This window comes from Anthonomus grandis, chromosome 14, assembly GCF_022605725.1.
Source record: "Anthonomus grandis grandis chromosome 14, icAntGran1.3, whole genome shotgun sequence".
NCBI classification, from domain to species: Eukaryota; Metazoa; Arthropoda; class Insecta; order Coleoptera; family Curculionidae; genus Anthonomus; species Anthonomus grandis.
This window is the reverse complement of record NC_065559.1, coordinates 13,911,687-13,928,034: the sequence shown is the minus strand read 5'-3', so window position 1 is coordinate 13,928,034 and position 16,348 is coordinate 13,911,687. Positions and strand designations below refer to the sequence as shown.

General features: G+C 33.1%; 1 protein-coding gene across 1 annotated transcript; it reads left to right on the top strand.

Moving 5' to 3' along the window:
- The first annotated feature begins 234 nt into the window (after nucleotides 1-234).
- On the top strand, nucleotides 235-14,796 carry LOC126744654 (inward rectifier potassium channel irk-1-like). The gene is made up of 5 exons (XM_050452171.1): nucleotides 235-382; nucleotides 8,696-8,985; nucleotides 13,799-14,058; nucleotides 14,133-14,389; nucleotides 14,495-14,796. The coding sequence occupies exons 1-5, from the start codon at nucleotides 285-287 to the stop codon at nucleotides 14,760-14,762; spliced, it is 1,173 nt and encodes a 390-aa protein (XP_050308128.1). The 5' UTR covers nucleotides 235-284; the 3' UTR covers nucleotides 14,763-14,796.
- Nucleotides 14,797-16,348: the final 1,552 nt, after the last annotated feature.

The window sequence follows — 16,348 nt, the reverse complement described above, 5'->3', positions numbered from 1 at the left end:
GAGGGAAAAGTTATATCACCAAATGAACAGACATTCAGTTTTATGTATAGGTATAGAAGACAAATTGCGTAACTATCTTAAGTATGTTACTAGATTAATAAAGAAATATCTTAAGTAAAATATTCCCCATAATAATATTTTATGTTAATAAATAATATCTCATTATCAGATTATAAATAATAATTAATTCTCCGACCATCAAATCCTAAAATCATCACATTCATATCTTATCAATGCTTATATACTGCTGCAAACCATAATCTATTTTTTTTTAACGTTTAACAATGTCTACAGAAAACGATGTGTTGTTGAACTTTTTGGAGAGGGAAAAGGAAAATAGATTTGATTTTCCTGTAATACTTAAAACCCATCATAGTATGAAGTAAGTAAAATTTTATTTATTTATTTTTAGACTCTTATTGCTTAATAAAAATTTAGTAGTGCAAATATACGACCTAAAAATATTATACTTAATGTAAAAAATCTTTTATATCTCTACGAATACTATTTATTTGGGGTATAAGAATAATTTTAAAAAGTAATAAGTATGCTCTAATAACAGTGATGTTAAAAATGGTAAATTTAACAGCTGTTAAATAAAGATTATAGATCTATTACCACCATATTTCAATGAAACTACAAAAAAGCTTTACCACGAACCAAAACATGTTTCGCTAACGAAGTTAGTTTTAGAAACTAAAACTAATTACAAGTGGCCTTATATACTAAAGATATAATTAATGGATGCCTATTATAAGACGTAGTTTCCCTTTAATTAGAGACAATTTGCGGATTGCCTCTAGTTTGTCCGGGTAGCTGAGAAACTCCTTGGATAAATTCAGCCTTGAGTAAATCCCACCGCTTTTTGAAAAACGTGTAAAAGTGTGATTTTATTAGCTCTTTGAAATTCACCATGATCAGTCCTACGAAGGGCTCTGGTACTACTGGTTGAAGAGCGGCAGCCCTTTTGGCAATGGAGTCAATAGTCCGATTTCATTTGCTGTGATTGTGCCTCTTAATCTAGCTGACTTCCACTTTGTTTTTTGAAGAGGCCTCCACGAGGGTATGATGGCATTGTTGCACTAGTTCCGACATGAGGAACGGCCTGGCTGCAATCTGTGCAGATTATTACTATTTTATTAGTACCGTTGCCACCGATTATTTGTTCTGCTGCCAGGGTTATGCTATAAATTTGGGTTTAACACATGATAATTCTCGTGGTGTCTAATACAACCACTGTGTTCAACTGGAGGTTTTTAAAGTATACGCCGCAGCCTGAACGTGTTTTAGTTTCGGAAGCGTCCGAATAACCCGATCAACGTGTATGGAGTGTTTCTACTTTCTAGCGACTGGCCTATTTTACAGAAGATTGTTTTGTCAAACACACCCTTGATGTCAATGAATATACCCACGGCCTTTTCACCCATCGTATTATTAATTTTAGGGCTGAGTTTGTTGATCTCCCTGGAATGTATGCGTATCATTCCGATGAAGCGGGTTACAAATCAGGACTTTATTCCTTATATATTTTTCGCACATTCTTTCCATGGATTTAAAGCAAAAGGATGTAGAGTAGGCTAATAGAGTGATAAGCTTTGATACTATTGTCCAGCATATCTAATTTTGGAAGAAACAACCCTGGCTTCTCTCCCTGCTTTAAGAATGTATCTTTCCATCAAATGCGCTCTGAACATCTCCGCCAGGTGCGGCAATAACTGTTGCAGGGCCCAGGGAAGTAGTGCTGGAGAGATGCCGTCAGGTCCTGAAATTTTAAGAGGAGAGGATCCATTCTTCCTATTTCTAGACATGACATGAGAATAAAGACCTTATTGGGAGCTTTTTGGAATCTCGCAGCATCGATATAGTTCTCTTTTTCGCTGCAGTACGTTCCTCATGCTTCTCTCTGCTTTTGTCTTGAAAAAAAAAGGTGCTCGTTCTTTGTTTTTTTTTTGGTTTATTGGAGACTTTTCTTGACTCTGCCCTAAAGTTGTCTAGTTCTTGGTTCCACAAACCGAGGTTTTCCAGAGTTCTGGAATCGCCTCAATGGCCATGACTTTTTGTATGTCTTTATGATGTGGATTTGGATGCTAGTAGCGTACTGCTCCGATTTATTCTCATCATCGAATATTTCAATTACTACTGTTTGTAGGACCCTACCCGAACAATTCCAGTAAAGAGATTTATCGGCTTTTCTAGGGTCTCGATAATTTCTAGAGGGTATAACATTGCAGTTTAAGGTAAAATTTATCCAGGGATGATCTGACACAAAAACTTCATTAGAAACACCCCAATTAACTATTGAATTTGATATATGTGAAGTGCACAGTATTATATCTATGACAGTTTGACTACGAGAGTTAATGAAGGTTAGTAAAGTTCCAATACTGCACACAAAGAGATATTTACCTCTAGGATTATTGTCTTGGCTACCACAGTTGACATGAGTTGGATTCACATCCGATTACCTGGTCGATGCATTGTGACTGGTACGTGGAAAAAAAATAAAATACTTAATTTAAGCATATTAATATTAATATAAGGCTACAGTATTTCAATTTTAGTTCAATAATCACAAATCATCTGTATAACTATTTAGCACACCCTAAGAGAAAATATTAACATTAGAAGTTACTAAAACAAAACATGATAAACATGTTGCCACAAGCTACTTTTATCAATTTACTGGCTTAATAAAGTAAATGTGCTATTCTAAGTAAATATAATAATACGAATACTTAAAACAAATATATCTGAAATAAAACAAAAATATCTGAAAATATATACTGAGGATATGATATAATTTTATTAATAATTTTGAAATATTCCTTTTAGTAACTTACTCTGGATATTTGGGGATGGGAGTAGTAGGGCACGTACCGAAAAATAAGCGCGTAAAACGGTGTCGACACCTTATCGATGAATCCGGTCTTCGGTCAATGCCAGAATTGCTGCTACTCAGTTCACAGCTTAGCACGACCTTCTTCTCCTTTTCTCCCACTCTTTGCGCATTTGTATTTATTTTAAGGTCAGATATGTATGTTCAGGAATATACAAAAGGTGGGAAAAGGAAAAGGTGTAAGGCAAATTATGTATTGTAAAGTTGCTTCATAAGTTATTAGCAAAATGTATTTTTCAATGCATAATTATTAAATATAACCAAAGAATTAAATTAAAATTAAAGTATTACTAAGTATTGATCAAAAGAAAATTAAAGTTAATAAACTATAATTACTATAAGCATGTCATGACGAAACTCCATAAGAATTTGTAAATTTATTATAAATAAATATTAATAAGAATATCTAAATACATTATTTGAAAATATGTTTTTTCTGTGTAGTATTCTACCATTTCCACCAGATCCCTATTGGGTGGTCGGGTCTCCGCATCCACTGGTAGGTAGACAGATGCAGGACTCTCTAAATGGTTCTCTTTTTCCCATCACCTTCCAAGGTCAGTTAAGCTACTGGAAGGCCCGACGGACAGAGATGCGATAGAGATTGGGCTGCATATAGCCTAAGCATGTTTAGTTCGCCCAGCAAATAGACGTGGACGGAAAGAATTTATAGAATACAGAAAACAAATATTTGTGGCATTTACGAAATTGTTAGACTTCATTTACGAACTTCGTTATCTATTATTTATGATATTTTGTATTAAAAATGTCTTAAAATTTCTTTTAAATAGGACTAATTTTGCTAAAAATATCTAGAACAATAAAACTATGAAACTAATAATAATAAGTTTCATAGCTTTGTACTATCAATAGTCTAGTTGTTAAATTAAAGTTTTAATTAAAATACCCAAGGAATATTACGTTTTCAAATGACTAGTGGTGAGACGACACAATTTCGGGGTCAAAGTGGGTGGGATCTTCTCTGCACTCAAAGTACGCGATTTTTTAATTGTTTAGCAATCAAATATCCCACTTTTTCTTTTACTTCTGTATCTGATTTGTATTTGAATCTGGTTTTGATCATAGGCGTCCAATATAATTTATAGCTTTTGGCACTCTCTGCTTCGATATTTGTGTTGTGTTTCCATTTTTCTTCTTTCATTGACTTTATTACTTGTTTTTTCTTGTGGTATATTTTGTTGGTGAAATTGTTTTGTTAATATTTTCCTCTATTTCAAGGGCCACTAATATCCCTATAATATTATGATAAGAGTTATTTAACAATTTTTTTAATTTAAATTAAAAAGCTGATATAGGGAATATTAATAAATTATTATATCTACATACAAATATTCTTAATAATATTTAGGGCAGCAGATATTTCATATCTAAGGATTTACTTGTATGTACAGGGTGTCCAAATTCGCACACTCTGTTAGGTTATTGGTTTGCTATGTAGGAGGTAGCAGAACCTTGCGGTTTTGCATTGCTATTTTTTTATGAAATGAAATTTGCTATTGTCAAAAATTTGAAAGATGTCATAGTTTTTATTCTACAAGGCAATTTTATTTATTTTTTTTTATCTTGTGATTATATTTAATTGTATCTCCATTAATATATACTATATTTAAAAAGTAAAACTTATCTTGATATGGTTTTTTGGTAGAACACGATTATTTTATCTGTTCTATTGTAGAGATGTAGGATTTTGAGATAAAAAAATATACTTATGTTTTTTTTAATAGGAAACCCTCTATATTTTAGCACTAGTAGATAGACTAATTAATTCTTTGTTTAACGATATATCATACAAGCATATAATGATAGATTGCCAGATATAGCCGGGGTTCGTGTATTTCCAATAAGAACCTGTAAAAGGAAGAGAGATGCTCTCCTTGTAAATGAGATTCTTTCCCTCTCATATAATTCTAATAGAAAGTATTGCACATCAGATAAGTGAGTCCTGAATAGTATACTGGAATCACTTATTTGATGTGTAAGTGTGTTAAATTGCTCAAAAGGGAATTCAGAATTTAGTTTTTTATCTCAAAATTCAAAAACACTACAGTAAACCAGACACATAATAAAACATATCAATGTGGATAAAATCCAATAAAAACTGTTGTTTACTTTTTTAAAATTTTAAATAATAACAGAGATACAAAAAAAGAGTCCCAAAATCATAGAATTTTAAAATTACGTTGTAGGTTAAAGATTAGGATAGCTTTTACATTTTTAACAACGGCATATTTTGGATTATAGAAAATAACATCAAAGCATAAAATTGCAAAATAGGCTGAAATAAGGTCAAGAAAATTATATAATATAAGAATAAAATATATTTAGCTTTTTAAATTAAAAAATATGTAATAATTTTTTTTAAATTCTATAACATAATTACTACATCAAAAAAAGTTTTAAGTATTTATTTATTTGGTCAAAATCTTAATTTATTCGCAAAAAGAAAAATAAATTATTAATAAAAAAAGGATGCACGCCAATGACACGGAAAAATTCCATCCGAATTTCCCCTCGCACGTCTCATGCGTCCACGACTAATTCATGCGCGAACTTTAGATGGCTGTCCTTAGGTTGCTTATTACTGGGAAAGTTAAAAATACGGCCAGTTGGTGAACTCAAACCCAAGAATTTATTTTGTGTTATCCAGGGTTTTTGAATAAGTGCTATTGTGTTTGGCATGACATCAAAGCGGCGGCATATTGTTGCTGAAGTTGTGGTTGTGTCCTTTTGATGTTGGTCACTCTGAACATATTCACTGTTTTCAGTGTGCCAACAAAAAATATATTAAATAACGGTAATGAAGTTGACGACGCTGACGTTTAACATGCGAGTACAGCAAATTGCCTAGTTTTTGACGATTTGTAAACGGCGCTTGGGTATATCGTCTACAACAGGCGATATAGCTTCTTCCTTATTCAATACGTTAATAGTGTATGACCATCCTTATTTAAACGTATTTGGTTCACTGTTTCTCAAAACCGAATTATTGTGAATTGTCTGTCTGTGTTTATGATAGAATAATATATATAATAGAGTTGTAATTATAATTATAATTATAATAGTATTGTAATAATTAAGGAGTTGTTTATTTTTATATAAACCCTTGCTAATTACAAACTATATTTTGATTTTTATAGATGGTTGTACCTAAGTGTTTTTAACTGAATTTGTTTAATAAATACAAGCAAAAAATTAAATAATGATCATCATTCTCATGGTATTAGAATTTATAAGATAAAAGATATCTTGAATTCTTAATTAAATGTAACTTTCTATTTTGTATTTGTAAACAAAAACAATTGTTTTGTTCCCTGCAATTGACAGAACTGAAATTTGTCAGAGTTTCCAACATAGAAAGGACAGAATCACGCAAAATGTACCCCCTAGTAGTGGTCATTTACTTTTCATTAAATTGGCAGTCCAGGTATATTTATTAAGTTCGTATTTGCCTGGTTCTGTGAGTCCATGCCACGCATCCCTTAGATGATATTTTAAGATGGCTCCTCCCTTTGGAAAGCGCCGGTTTTGAGCACATGGGGAGGCTTACGCCTTATTAGTTTTAATCTTCTCCCGAAGATCCTAAAACGATGAAACACGTGTCGAGAGTAAAAATAAAGAGTTTTGGTTAGAGGTAAAACTGTCTCGTAATTTGAGCATCACACACCAAAGGTTCCAACCATAGGACTTAAATTATATAGATAATTATTATTGTTATTTTGATTTTATTTTTTAACCTAAGGAAATATACTTCCTTTGTCAAAACAGTCAACCCTAAAATGCTTAATTTCTCTATTCGATTGATGTGTTACTTGATGATTCTAAACACTCGTCGATTCGATTCGAGATTCGATGATTCAGAACTTTGGTTGTTTTTCTTACGTATTATTTAAGTATTAATACATAAAAGTATAAAACTAATAACATAACACATAACTCAACTTCGGATTTTCGATACAAAGCACCACTTACGACGTTGCAAGATCTAAACAGTTCACGCCTCCTTGATTATCAAAGGTTTCATCGTTTTAGGATCTTCGGGAGAAGATTAAAACTAATAAGGCGTAAGCCCCCCCATGTGCTCAAAACCGGCGCTTATTTTTTCTATATATTTTTTTCATGATTTTCATTCATTTTGACATATATTTTTTCTATCCTATATATATTTTTACTACCTCTATATATTTTTAGCCTAGTAAGCCCTATAAAGTATATAGGCATATAAAGTAAGCCCCTATATATTTCTCTATATATTTTTTCATATGAATAGAATCTCAAAATGTTTGAAAATATGGAGGCTACGAAACTCTGCATAAGGGTATGAATTTTTCAGCGCTGGGTATTAGCTTGATATTAAAAAAAAAAAAAAAAAAACTAAAAACCCGTTTATTATTAGAATGTGAAAACTCTGCTATCATTTTGCCAGATAGCTTTAGATGTATTCCGTGTTTTCTCTTTTTATATAGGATGTGATTTTTAGACATGCTTGTTTCTTATCACTTACGTTCAGATTTAGCGTAATAATCACATTCTATAATAAATATTTATTATAGAAAATATACACAATTTGGCAAGTGCGAGTTCATAAGTCAAAAGTTTGACAATGTAATTATCAATAGCAACGAGTTTTGATCATCAAATAGACTAGAGTAGACCTCTTTTTTGGCATAATTTAAAGTAAATATGAATAATACGCAATTTTTTTTCTCTTAATCTATTCTTTTCAAGTACTCTTTCTGCTCAAATTGCAACATTTGCGAGTTTGCAACAACTTTACAGTTAATATGATGACCAGGCCATACTCGATGTCTACATTACTATTTTCATTAATAATATTTTCTCAGTCATCATCAACTTGTAATAGGTTAAGAGAATTTTTAGTTCTACCTACCAAAAGATATCTCCATCAAATATCTTCGGTCTTAAATGTTGCTCCTGGAAAAGTCATTCTGCAAACAGGTAAATTTATGCAATCGCTTTGCAAACAAATGTAAGCGGCTCTTCAAATTATAGAAAAAAAGTGTGCAGAATACTCTCATACTATACACCCCAAAAAGACTTAAATGGTGTATTCACTAAAAAGGGAAAAGTAACGTTCTTCTAGCATCCAAATTATCAGACAACTTACTAAGTTGTCTGATAATTCGTAAATAAAGTATTCGATAGTATACAAAATTGGAACTCTCACATTATAAAGAGATTACAGAAAGCATATATCTCTTATGAACAGTATAGGCGCAATATAGGCGAGGCTTGGAGCTTCTCGCCCAAAGTAGGTATAAAGTGAGTGTGTAAAATGTCACAATTCCTCGAAAACTAGACAATGCTTAGAGAATGGCTTGTCTGAATATAACGAGAGCAATGAGAACCACACCAACCCGGGTTTTAAAAATTATGCTGTGTCTGACGCCGGACATAAATCTCAAGAAGAGCGTCTAACTCACAATGATGCGCTTCTCTACTCTTTTCTACTGGAATGAATATAAGTGTGAGATTAGACCTGCAACGAGCTTGCTTCTGGCAAGAATCAACAAACTCGCTTCCTCTACTGAAGGGTGTGGAACTACAAGTTGACTCTGCCTCGCTAATCTTTACATTTGACAAACCTTATACGTAAAAAGCATTAGAATTATAATGCCTAAAACTTTTTGTAAACTTAGTATTCAACGATGAGTTAATCTAAATTTAAAATAATACGAAGAGTATTTAGATTGAATTTCAAGAAAAGCTAATTTTACCAGATTTTTTTATCCAGAACTATATTAGATTTTTTCTTCTCAGTGGCAAATACGATACACTTAGAAGAAACATCCCGCTGAATCGTTCCCATTCCTACTATCACAAGCGAGATGCCAGACTAGTAAATAAGAGAGGACGGATCCAAGTGTACTTTAAAGGAATTTCTAATAAGTCAATGTACTATGCTAAAGATCTTTGGAATACCTTGGTAAACATGCAATGGCGATGGCTTATATTAATTGTAGCAGTTGTAAATACTTTGGCATATTTTGTGTGTGCACTCTTGTTTTATTTTGATTCTTGGGTGAGTGGTGATTCAGAAATAATCGATGGTAAGTAAATTTGTAGTTAGATGTATAATAAATTAATTTTATTGTAAATTATTTTATGTATTTACTTAGCTCAACAGGCACAAAAGCAAATTCAATTATATTCATTGAAGATCCCAATAAGATACATACAAAAAATGAAGTTTTATTTAGAGTTTATATGTTCTTATAACTATAACATAATTCGAGTAACAAAAATAATTTAATTTTTGAAACTCTACATTTATATTGTTAAAACGGTACTATTAAAAGTTTAGCAAAGAACATATATGGAAGAAAACTTCGTGGCATTAATGAAAGCAGTGGGTAAAAGATAAAGAGTAGAACGGTTGATTGAATATTTGGGAAGATACGCAATCCTGTGTTTTAAAATGTACCCGGTCAACTATCGATAGCCGTTCAGTTTTGTTTACTGTGTGGTGCTGCCACGAAGCGGCAAATCCAGGAACGATTCATTTAAGCTGCTTGAACTTGGCTTCTTTGAGTGAGGTTTTCAACGAGGCTGGAATCTCCGGCTACGCAGTACGCGGCTTTGTTGGTTATATTTTTAAGGCATGGATGATGCTACCAAGTATGTTTTTATTATTATTTTTTTAAACAAACACAGTGGTGCCATTTAGGCACGATTTTAATAAATATACCTGGACTGCCAATTCAATAAAAAGTAAATTACCACTAACAGGGGGCCGCCATTTTACGTGATTGTGTTCTTTCGATGTTGGGCACTCTGACAAATCTCAGTTGTGCTAATTGTAGGGAATCCAATGATACTATAGAAAGCCACATTTTAGAAAACTTTTCTCTGTTTTTCAAGGAAACCATATTTTTGGCATTTTTTATTAATATTTAATTAAATGTTCAAAAGGAATCAAATATTTAATATATAATATACAGGGTGTCCCAGCGAAAAAAACAGAGGTATTTTTGGTATGAAAAAAATTTTTTTTACAAAAATCTCGAACACGTCGATTTTATTTTCGAGGGAGACAATTTTTCCTTACCAAGGCACCCTCATACCAGTAACCCTCTTCGAGGGGGTGGGATCACCCCTAAAATCTTAAATAGAAAAAGGGGTCGTGTGATACCTTATTTTAAAGGTCTTTTAATTCTGAATATAACTGCCAAATTTGAAGTGGCTAAAATTTTTTATCCGGATATGACAGCTTGTCAAAATTGTAGAAACAGCGAAAATGAAAAAGGTATTTTAAACTCTGTTTTGGATAATATTTTTAAAAGAATAAGGAAGTCCTAATTTCAAAGGGGTCACTTATTAATTAAGAGGCCACCCTAATACCTGGAATCCTTTACGAGGGGTTGAAAGCACCCCTTAAATCTTAAATAGAAAAAGGGGTCGTGTCATTCCTTATTTTGAAGGCCATTTTACTCTGAATTTAAATGGTGACTTCTGAGTGACTGATGGATATCTTGTGGATATAAAAATAGCAAGAAATATCTTTACTGCCAGTAAAAGTGGAGAGATAAGAAATACCTACCCTTTTCCTTTTGTGTCTTTTAAATAAAACAAGTTTATTTAAATTATGTTAATTTATTAAATGTTCAAATTGTGCCCCGCCTACTTCCATGCAGGAATACAGGTTTTGCTCAAAACGATGCCTGACGTTTTGTAGAACTTCAGGTGTTACCTATCATCTGACACTCATTTATAATTCTCTGGCGTAAGTCTTCTAGGGTGTCTGGTTGGGTAGCGTAAACTTTTGTTTTTAAATGCCCCCATAAAAAAAATCTAATGGGGTTAAATCAGGTGACCTAGCTGGCCATTTCATAAAAGGTCCTCTCCTTCCAATCCAACGATCAGGAAATATCTCATCAAGATATTGCCTCACACCAGCAACATAATGTGGAGGCGCTCCGTCTTGTTGGAAAACGACTTGATCATCATCAGAATGATTTCCGCCTTCCATTATTTCTACTATTCTTGAATATACGGCATTTTCCAAGAGATCTCGGTACATTTCTCCATTCAAATTTCCGGGCAGAAAAAACGGACCAACAATGGAGCCGCCCAAGATTCCCGCCCAAACATTTAACTTCTCAGGGAACTGGGTATGAACTTCACGAAACTGGCCCGGATTTGCATTTGGCCAGTAGCGGCAGTTATGACGATTTACGTTGCCATTAAGAAAAAAAGTACATTTATCTGAAAAGCAAATGTTGTAAATAAGACGCGGATTAACAGTTATCATATCACTAAGCGATTCACAAAATTGCACTCGTCTGTCAAAATCGTCCTCATTCAGTTCTTGCACCAGATGAATTTTGTAAGCATGGAATTTATTATGCTTAAGTATCCTATGAACACTACTTTTGCTTACTCCTGTACTCGTCGCCAATTTTCTGACACTTATTCCTGGCTCGGCATGAAGTTGACCTAGGACAGTTATTTGCATTGCTTCATTGACAACAACAGCATTTTGAACCTCACGCTTTTTATTTAAGACACTGCCAGATTCCCTAAATTTAGCAACTATTTCTAGAACGTATTTTCTGTTGACTCGTTTTTCTGGATGAAGGTCATTAAATTCTTGTACCGTTCTATTGACACAATTGTTATGCCGAAAGAAAAACTCTATCATCTCAACCCTCTCTGCAGTAGAATAAACCATTGCTAACAGTGTTTCAACACGTAAAAGACTGGGTAATAATTTAAAACTATTTAAATAAATGCTGCTTTATGAAAAAAGTACCAATGATATTTAGCAAGCTAAATAAATTCTTCAGATACTTGTGTTTGCATTTTATTTGGTATTTTGTTTTTATTTATGATATTCTGATAAGGTGTAATAACAATAATATTAACAATACTAATAAATTTTTAATCATGTTTTAATGATCCAATAAAAAAAATTGTAAGAAAGGTTTTCAGGCATTAAGGTTTATTAAAAGCATTTTTTCCAGAATTTTATTTGGCTTTCATATCCAGAAGAAATCCATCAGTCACTCAGAAGTCACCATTTAATTTTAAGTGAAAACGCTTTCAACAAAAGGCATAACACGATCCCTCTTTCTGTTTAAGATTTAAGGGGTGCTTTCAACCCCTCGTAAAGGATTCCAGGTATTAGGTGGCATCTTAATTAATAAGTGACCCCTTCGAAAATAGGATTTCCTTGTTCTTTTAAAAATATTATCCAAAATAGAGTCCATAATACCTTTTTCATTTTCGCTGTTTCCGCAATTTTGACAAGCTGTTTTATCCAGAGAAATAATTTTATCCCCTTCAAATTTGGCAGTTATATTCAGAATTAAAAGACCTTTAAAATAAGGTATCATACGACCCCTTTTTCTATTTAGGATTTTAGGGGTGATTCCACCCCCTCGAAGGGGGTTGCTGGTATGAGGCTGCCTTGGTAAGGAAAAGTTGTCCCCGTCAAAAATAAAATCGACGTGTCCGAGATTTTTGAAAAAAAAAAATTTTTCATACCGAAAATAGCTCTGTTTCGTTTTCGCTGGGACACCCTGTATACAATATAGATTATATATAATATATTTAAATATACTGGCTATAAGGGATGAGCCGGGTGGCTCATCTGACCGGCTTGGGAAATAATCGAGCGACTCACAGAAAAAATTGTGTCATAGCTACATAAGTATGCTAGTACATGCTAAGTACGGAATCGAAAGAATTCGAGAAAAATGCGAAAACACTTGTCAAAACATATTTTGAGGATTTAGAAGCCGCCCCAGAAAACGAACTTATTCAACTGCAAAAATTCGCTTTTTTTACAGAATAAAAACGGTTGGTCATCCAGGGAGAAGGCCGCTGCCCTTACATCGGCCTTGAGAGGAGATGGTGCTACCACCCTGTAAAGAACAAGAAGTCTGCCGAAGAACAAGAAGTGTACGACCACCTAGTCAGGCATTTGGAGATGCGTTATGGCCAGTCATACCTGGCACATGTCTACCACACGCAGTTGACAATTTGGTGCCAAAAGTCAGGGGAATCCTTGTAAGACTTTAAAGCTGATATGCACAGTTGGTTCGACTGGCATTTCCAGATGTCCAAGAAAGGACTATGGAATGTTTGGCAATTCAAGCATTCCTGAATAGACTCCGCCATGGTGAAATGACCACGGCCTTACTTACATATCCACCTAAGTTAGCAGATGCACTATTCCGGGCCAAAAACAACACCAACAAAGGCCAGGCTCTTGGCCAAGGAAAAGTCCATCACTACGGCCAGGATGAAAAGCCATCGGCTATTGTAGTAAGATTCTTGCTAAGTCAGAGCGTAATTATTGCGTCATTCCCCGAGAGTTGCTAGTTGTTGTTAAAGCAATGGAACACTTCTACAGGTATCTTTATAGTAGTAGTTGTATGAAGTTTCTGCTGCAAAGTGACCATGCAATGGAATTAATGGCTCATATTGGCCATGGATGGCCCTTTAAGTTTAAAAATCCAGAGGGTCAAGTGGCAAGAAGAATGAAAGGCTACCGAAGTTTATTTTGACATTGAACACTGAGAATGGAGAATTTATGAAAATGTAGTATCAAGACGACGTTATCTAGAAACACAAACATTATTAAAGACTTAGGAAATAATCGAATTGCAAGGAATTGTAATGATGCATTAATGATTTAGATCAAGTTAGTTCTTTCAGAAGAGTCGTTCGCAGGGCAACAGGGCAACATTATTAACAAAATTTGTTATAATAAATAGTAAATCTGATAGTTTGTAATTTTTTTTTCAATATGGAGTCTTAACGAAAATAATAAACTCGTGTACACGATGCTGAAAAAAAAGTGCAATGTATTGAATACCCTATATTGAAAATAGTATCTATATTTATAAATATTTTTAGGACTAGGCAATTCTACCATTTGCATTATCGGTACCAAAAATATCGTTGAATACTTCATGTTAGGCATTGAAACAATCACTACCACAGGATATGGCTACTTACACCCAACCGAATACTGTCAGCTTTTTATTTTAGTGCTTACTTTTAGTACTCTTACCAGTATAACCATTGACGGTGCATTTGTATCAGTTGTATATGCAAAACTAAACAAGCCGAAGGAAAATAATATTTATGGACAAATATTTAGTAAAAAAGGAGTGGTACGTATTGCTCAAGTAGTTGGTTGTTGATTGTAAGCTTACTAGTTTATGATCCTGAATCAATTTTTCTATAGATTTCTCTTCGAAACAATAAATTATGCCTTGTAATAAAAATAAACGACAGAGACGGAAGGCACTGGATTCACACAGACATACACATATACTTCGTAAGAGAATTAATTACAGATGAAGGAGATATTACTCTCAATTACTTTATCGAGTTAGATATTCAACCATTTGGTATGCCTTTTTGGCCAATAGAAATAGTTCATGTAATTACAGCCTCTAGTCCTTTATGGGAGATATCTGCTGAGGAACTAATGACTACAAAGTACGTAAGAAGCCAAAAGAATAGCTGTATGACTACTAATTTAAGCAATAACTAAATATACAAGTATATCTATTTAAATGAGCTTTTATTTAATTTTTTTTTTAGATTAGAAATCATACTCGTCATATCAGGCAGTTCAGTCAAAACTGGTCAGCCAACCAAGAGCCAATGTTCCTATCTAAACAAAGAAATAATGTGGGGATGTCAATTTGGCCGCTGTCTTGAATATGACCCCAATAAACAAGAATACTTAGTAAATAAAAAGCTATTTCATCAAACAGTTCCACAAGAGGTACCACTTTGTAGTGCTAAAGTTCTGGAAGATCTTAGAAGCAAAAATTTGTTTAAAACTAATAATGTACAAAGCGTATAATATCAAAAATTAATAAAAATATGCGTAAATTGGATTTAAAGGCATTATATTTCAAAATTAAGTTTCCTTATTTATTCTGAGTTCTGAGGATATACAGGGTGTTACAAAATTCGATGCAAATATTTTAAGAGCGTATTATATGAGTCAAAAGACTTTTTTCCTATAAACATAAAATGGCCCTTCCCCCTTCAGAGAAAGTGACTTGAAGAAAATTGATTATTTGGAACCGTGGCTACATTTTAAGTCCGGATTTGATAGTATTTATTGTAAGTAATAAAAGCAGGTAAGGGAAGTTGAGGAAATACCGCGCACTTAAGCGCAGAAAGTGACTAAAGACAAATTAGTATTATTTTTTAAATAAAATTTTCACGCAAATGTTGAGCGTTGCATTCTCCGCAAAATACCAAGGTTCAATAATATTATCTTTAAATAGTTTTAAAAGAAAGTGGGTTTATCCGCTGTAATGCATTTACGAGATATTCCCTAACATTATCTTGTTCCATAATAAAAGAGATTGTAAAATATTTAAAATTTAAAATAATAACAAATTATTTGATATTGTGATTGAACGTCGTGTAAATTCTTTGCTGATTTTATGCTGATCAGTTGTATCAGCCTTTTAATAGTGCGATTTCATTGGTCTGAAAATTTTGTGCGGAAAAAATGGCTCATTTTTACGAAAATAATGAACTAGTGGACATGTGAAGAAAGCCAACAAAATGCAGCATGCAGGTTGTATGCGAAAACGTTTCTTTTACTCCATGCTCCACGTACGTTTGTAAATTCAGCTATTAGACTTCATGACACAGGGTTATTAAAAGAACAATGAGATTACAAATTGAGAAAGACGGTTTAGAAATAGTCGAAGATGACCCAACAATGAGTACTAGAGCCATAGCAGCTTAAGTTGAAGTTCACAGTAAAGTGTGAAAAACAATACGAGAAAAACAGTCTAGCGCTATTTAAAAAAAAAACCCGGGCAGCAGTAGGAAAAAGTCTTCTTGGACGATTAATGAATCAGCGTTCATGGTAACCAAAAACGCAAATTCTCAAACCCTGTAATATTTACAAATTTGGGTAATTTTGCGTATTGGGTAATCTTCTGTAGCGATTTCAGAAGCTGAATCTGAGCCTAACCTAATTTTTGCAAATTTTAATATCACTAATGAACACAGTTTAAAAAATCAATATCGAATAGAGTTTATAAAAATATAAACCTAATAGACTTTGAAACCGATGCTCTAAGTATACCCTGGCACCAAATTTTTTCAATTAGCGAGGTAAATGAGAAACAGACTATGTTTAATTCCTCTATTACCAACCTGCTTCATAAACATGCACCTTTTCGCAACAAGAAAATTTACAAAAAAAAAATGTTTAATTCACGGATAACAGAAAATATGAAATTCCAAAAAAAACTCAGGGATAAAGTAAGGCGTGATTGCAAACTGAACGTAAGTCAAAACTGAAAATAAGTTAAAACTATTAAATCTATAGTACGATCACTGTGAAATGTTATAAAATATCCCATAATAAGAGAAAAAGTGAGTTACTTTAAGCAAATGTCACAAAAAACTGGCAAAGAA